The following is a 6,000-nucleotide window of genomic DNA, read 5'->3' as shown; positions in this document are numbered from 1 at the left end:
GCTTTTTACCCATTCCCCTATAAAGCAGGACAGACTGGGTGGTCCTATACTGAATCAACACAGCATGTCCCAATCAATTACAGAATGATCCTGTAAAAGGTAGGCAGGCATATAGACAGATGCTACAATATTATTATTAATACAGTATACGTATGTTATATTTTAACATACTGTACATATATATGAATTCCTAAGAGAAAGTGTGATAGAGGAAGTTGCAGTCACATGCTGCCCTTTATATTTAACTTTTAAAATTGTCCTCTCTATAAATAACATTGTCACCATTCCACACATATTTATGCATACCCAGGGCGCTGTTCTTTGTTTATAAAGAAAAAAAAAAAAAAAAGTAACATACTGTATCTTGTTACTTTGTTCAAGGCATTACTGACATTGGTCTCTGGCAAGATGGCGTCCCTGCTTCTATAATGCAGACAACTGTCATTCATGTGCTAGCAGTATCATTAGAATACCGCTTCCTTGTCGTATTGTACTGGTAGCAGTATTGTAGTGTGTGTGCGTGTGTATTTCCCGGTAGTAGTGACACAACCCTGAACTGTATATGGCCGGCGGGTGCTATTATTAATGTCGGTATGCTGCGGCTGCTGTGGTCAGCACTGTGTGTGCATGCGATGTACACAGAGGCGCCTGTGCTGCTGTATAGCCAGGACAGCAGCAGCAGCTCCGCACAACCCAATGCAAGCAGCAGCGATGTGCGGCTCCCCCCGCACCAGCACCGCACCCCCGGGTCCCCTCCAACTACTGGGGACAGCACTTTTTCAAAGTTCATGGAGACGTTCGGCAGGAAGTACACGGCTGGGGATCAGATCATACAGAAGAGATACCAAGCCTTCCTGGTACTTGTGCATATTGTATTGCCTGTTAGCACAGAAAGCAGTTGTCTATGGGTTGTCTAGTAGAATGCACTTTATTTATAACGGATAATCCCACTGTCCTGCTTGTGGCAGCTTCATGCATTTGGAAATTATCGCACTGATAACACATTACTGGTGTAACACAGTGCACTCACAGCAACACATTATACACAATAAACACAAGCTTCATAAAGTACTAATTGTGAAGGCTTCATTTAAAATGTTAAAACCTGTCGTGGGCTATTTCTAATGCATTAATTTACTACATGCAACACATATACTGTATTACCTCCTTGGTTCACTACACACAGCTGTAGTCCTTGTAGGTCTACACCAACTAGGTCAACAATTGGGTCGACACCACTAGGTTGACAGGCAGGACGGTCGACATGGGTCAATGTCGACAGGTCATTAGGTCGACACAAGCATTAGGACAACATGGGCTAGGTCGACAGTCAAAAGGTCGACATGGGGTTTTTCACTGTTTTTTGAGCCGACGTGCCAATGGGTGGTATTTTATGCCCTACCATCCACTAGTGCGTGGTGGGAGAATAAAATAGTGTGCCCGAAGCATTGCAAGCAAAGCGAGCAATGTGAGGGGATGCGGTGCACTTCAAACTGTGTCCATGTTGACTGTGTCGACATTCGGGTCAAAAAAACAGTGAAAAACCCAATGTCTGCCTTTTGACTGTCGTCCTTGCCCATGTCGACCGAATGCTTGTCAACCTAATATCCTGTTGACAAGTATTAGACCCATGTCGACCTAGACCCATGTCAACCTAGACCCATGTCGACCTTGCTGCCTGTCGACCTAGTGGTGTCGACCCAATGCTTGTCGACCTAGTTGGTGTAGACCCACACCCCTCCACTGCCGGCTCACCCCGCACTGACAGCGGGGTGAGCCGGCTTCCTCCATCACTGCTAACAGCTTCTATAGCGCTCTCCCTATAGAGCAGGGCTGGGCAACACCGGCCCTCCAGATGTTAGTGAACTACACATCCCAGGATGCTTTGCATTACTTTTGCTATGTGGCCATGCTGAAACTGATGCAAGGCATGCTGGGATGTGTAGTTCATCAACATCTGGAGGGCTGGTGTTGCCCAGCCCTGCTATAGAGGCTGTTAGCATGGTTGGCTCTATGTGTCTCCATGGAGATGCTTTCAGCCAATCAGGGCTGAGCTATGCGTCTCCATGGAGACGCAGAGAGCCAACCACGCTAACAGCTTGAATATATATATATTAGTCCAAGTCAGCCAGGCTTTGCAAACCTGTGATACACAGCACACTTCTCCCTGAGCTTCTGAAAAACCTGCATTTCTGTATCTGTGGAGTGTTATACATTTATCCATCTTACCAGCCACCTGATTGACACCTGTTCAATAATGATTTGCTTTGTGGGTACCTAAACCTCTAGTGAATTAGGTGATCATAAAAAATGATCTACTATAAAAATCCATCCACCCGTTTTATTGCAGTACATCACTACAAGAAAGGAATAGCAGTTTATGTCTGCACTACCTATACTACTTGACTAGATGTATTCAGTGCCCCTGATGAAGTTCTGAAGGACGAAATGCGTAGGGATGCGAAAATTCTCTGTATGTGGCACACCGTGAAAAAAGGAAATGCACTACTGAAGATATTCTATATGCTGTACCATTGAATAAATGTTATTTGGTTTAATATATTTTGATATATTCTTTTTTAATAGCCACCTAACAAGTGGGCATCGGTGACAAAAATGTAGTGCACCTCTAAGAAGCACATAAGTGCTATTAACATAGCACTTACGTGCTTCTTATTAACCCTTACTAATTTTCATTTGTGTGCTGCCCTGGAGTGGTCGGCATGAGCCGACATGATGGGGACCTGCACCCCGGACCCATACCCAGTATTAGGGACCCCCAGTGACACAGAAACACCTTGACGTACTGCCTGGGGGCTTAGTTCTATATCTGCAGATATATGCAACCAAGATCTCTGTATTATCTGATTATTATGTAGTTATTTTTCACTCAGTGTGCAATTGGGATACATTATGTTCTTTTAAAATACTTACCAAGAAATTTTCAAGTGCGCATTTCACTCTGACTGTGGATTTTCGGTCTAAACCTTTTTTTTATTTTTACAGAAGTGTATTTTATGCTATACCGGAAATCCCTGAGATAAATAGCATTTGTACTGTTCAGTAGTTCAGCTATTCTGTTATGCAGACATTTAGTAATCCATAAGGTGGCAGTATATGCATGTACTTATTTATTTTTGTTGGTTATTTCATCTCGAACAATAAACTGCACAGCTTTAAGTTAAATGCTTGAATAGAAGCATTAAATCAAAGGGACAAATACATTTTTAATATTACAAGTTCAAACTAGTATCTTGGATATAAGTTACTAATGTTTATGTAATATTCCTTAATGCAAATAGAAATCATATAAATCCGGTAACTGCTGTAATTCAGACCTAATTGCCGGACTACGAGATTTCGGAGCCCAGTGATCATTCGCAATTTTCTCGCCCATGCGCACGGCTGCGAATGCGATCGCAGCCGTGTACATGAGGGGAAAACCATTGAAATCCACTCACCATGGAATGATTCACCCCCTCTAGACTTGCTCAGCCCTGCGATGGCGGTGGGGAGAAGGAGGCTGCTGATGACATCATCGGCCCTCCCTCCCAGCGGCAAGGAAATGCCTAAATTTTCCGGGACACACTTGCCCCCAAACTGCTGCAGGGTGATTGGCTAGCCATTGCTGGCTCCATTCCAAGGAACGGCTCTTGTATGCGCACATTGTACCATGTGCCTGCACGGTCATATGATAATCGGCAGGGTTGGGAATTCAGAATCGTCCCTTAGTATGTTAACCTTTTTTATTAACTTTTATGTAATAGGGGTGGTCTTGTAATTGTCCTGTGATTCACCGAGTTTCAAACATATTTTCAACTTGAGGATACTCTGTCTAATATAAACTTTCTAGAAAAAGCAAAGAGATCTCAGACTAAAAGTGTAACTGTGATACTGTTAAACACAGATTTAGGACCTTATTCAGATCCGTTCCGATGTTGTGGGTCAGCAGCCAGTGTATGATAAACTCACAAAGCTGCGAAATTCGCAGCCTTGCGAGGCAATCAGAATAAGGTGCTTAATTTCTCTTGAAAAACTTAGGAGGGTATTCAATTAGACTTAAGAAACCGTCCACCCATCGCTCATCTGCTGGTAATACCAGCCAGTGATGATCTGGCATCACTGGCCATACACACTGGGCAGTTTTTGAGCTCAAACTGTAAAAGTGAGCTGTTTCCAGCTCAAAATCACCCAGTGTGTATGGGCCTTAACATACCCATGGGCATATTAATCCCACATTTCCTAATTCTTCACACAGGCACTCTTCTTGTGTTTTTCCCACCATTGAATTGGTCTGCAATATACTCCTGTGATCCAAATTACAAAGCAGGTGCCTATATTTCCCTCCTTTTTTTCCCTACCTCTATCTATATGCTCTTTAGCCTCGCCCACTTATCATCCACTGCATATATCATACCCTCCAACATGACCCATTCCATTAGGTACAACATGCTCTGTTCCTGGACTTCCTCCTTAATTTAGGATTGCCTTCAATTTTGCCGGTACATCATTATTATCGTTGAACTAGTTCAACACAGGTGACAGCAATTATCAATTAAGAAAGAAGTCCAGGAGCAGAGCATTTTGTACCTAATGGAATGGGTTATGGAGGGTATGATTAGGGAAGCCAATCCCAGGGCATTTTTTCAATCCCGCCCCGCATATTTACTTACAGATGCGTGGTGCGGCCGGGTGGGTGGGCGAGATGGGGTGATGGAGCCCGGGCTGGTCCGCTGGTGGCCCGGTGTGCCGGCAGGTCTGCTGCTGGTCGGGCGGGCTGGTCCGGGGACAGGACGGCTGGGCGAGCTGATCCGGGGACAGCCCGGGCTGGTCCGCTGGTGGCCCGGTGTGCCGGCAGGTCCGCTGCTGGGCGGGCGAGCGGGCTGGTCCGGGGACAGGACAGCTGGGCGGGCTGATCCGGGGACAGGATGGAGGCAGACAGCCTGAGCAGCGTGACCTCTGACGTCGTCACGCTGCGCATAGCCGCACTGCCCGGGACGGGATAAGCCGGGCATCTGCTGAGCACCCGCTCAGACGCTGCCCGGCATTAGACTGCGCATGCGCAGTCTAATCCCGAAATCCCGGGATTGGAAACTCCAATCCCGGGATTGAAATCCCGGTGTTTTGGGGGCCAAATCCCGGGATCCCGCGGATCCCGATCCCGGGATTGGCCACCCTAGGTATGATATATACTTTGTATTATATTTTCCTATTATTTAATATGTGACTGAGGCACGCACAGCATAATCCTGATAGGACAGATCCAGGGGAATCCATTAGCTGTGGTAATTCACCGCTGCTCATAGATTTCACCCTATCTATCTCTCTTCTGAAGCCTTCTTAGTAACTGTTTCCAGCAAATTGAACTGATACTGTATGCACTTTTTTTTTACAGGAGAGCTTGCAAAGGCAGAAGTATCTAAACAGTTTTGCATCTGATAGCAGCAATGCTTTTTATGGAATCAACCAGTTTTCCGACTTGTCAGTTGAAGAGTTTTCTTGTAAGTAAAAATCAGGTTAATTTTCTATTTACCGTATGTCTCATTTGTACTACTTAGATTGTGGTTCATCCATAGCTCTTTATTGCCAATAAAATGTCAGACTTTAAAGGTGCAGGTTTAATGAATAATATTTTGGAAGTTACAAAAACAAAAGTTCCCATTTTCTAGAGAAATTTTAGTATACATGTATAGTCTATTAGGCGATTCAAAATACATACTTCTCCAAAATACCAAGATTTTAGTGGGTTTTAAGTTATAAGGTAAGGCATTGCTTCTAAGCAATTAAGTTTTCAGAAAACAAAAATTTCTTTACAGAAAAAAATAAATAAAAGCATGTGATGCACGGGATCACATGTTCACTTTCTGGAGAATCACCCTATTGGGGGTATCTAAAATCGGGTAATTGCTTCCCCTGGGGCTATGCAGTTAGTCCTGATAAACCGGCACATGCTGCAGATTGTCAGGGATTTTGTTTCACATGCCTTTTGGGTGCTTCTGT

The 6,000-nt window shown here is 44.4% G+C and overlaps 1 protein-coding gene across 1 annotated transcript in view; it reads left to right on the top strand.

Annotated features, from left to right (window-relative positions):
* Window positions 1–488: 488 nt before the first annotated feature.
* CTSO (cathepsin O) overlaps window positions 489–6,000 on the top strand; it is a 31,114-nt gene continuing 25,602 nt past the window's right edge. Inside the window, exons 1-2 of the mRNA XM_083172270.1 lie at window positions 489–857; window positions 5,396–5,501. Coding sequence (XP_083028396.1) covers window positions 594–857; window positions 5,396–5,501 — 370 coding nt within the window. The 5' untranslated portion in view covers window positions 489–593. The remainder of the gene's footprint in view (window positions 858–5,395; window positions 5,502–6,000) is intronic.

The sequence above is a fragment of the Crinia signifera genome, chromosome 1 (genome assembly GCF_055691185.1).
Source record: "Crinia signifera chromosome 1, ASM5569118v1, whole genome shotgun sequence".
NCBI lineage: Eukaryota > Metazoa > Chordata > Amphibia > Anura > Myobatrachidae > Crinia > Crinia signifera.
The sequence above is the reverse complement of the archived record's forward strand: the minus strand, read 5'-3'. Positions and strand labels throughout refer to the sequence as shown.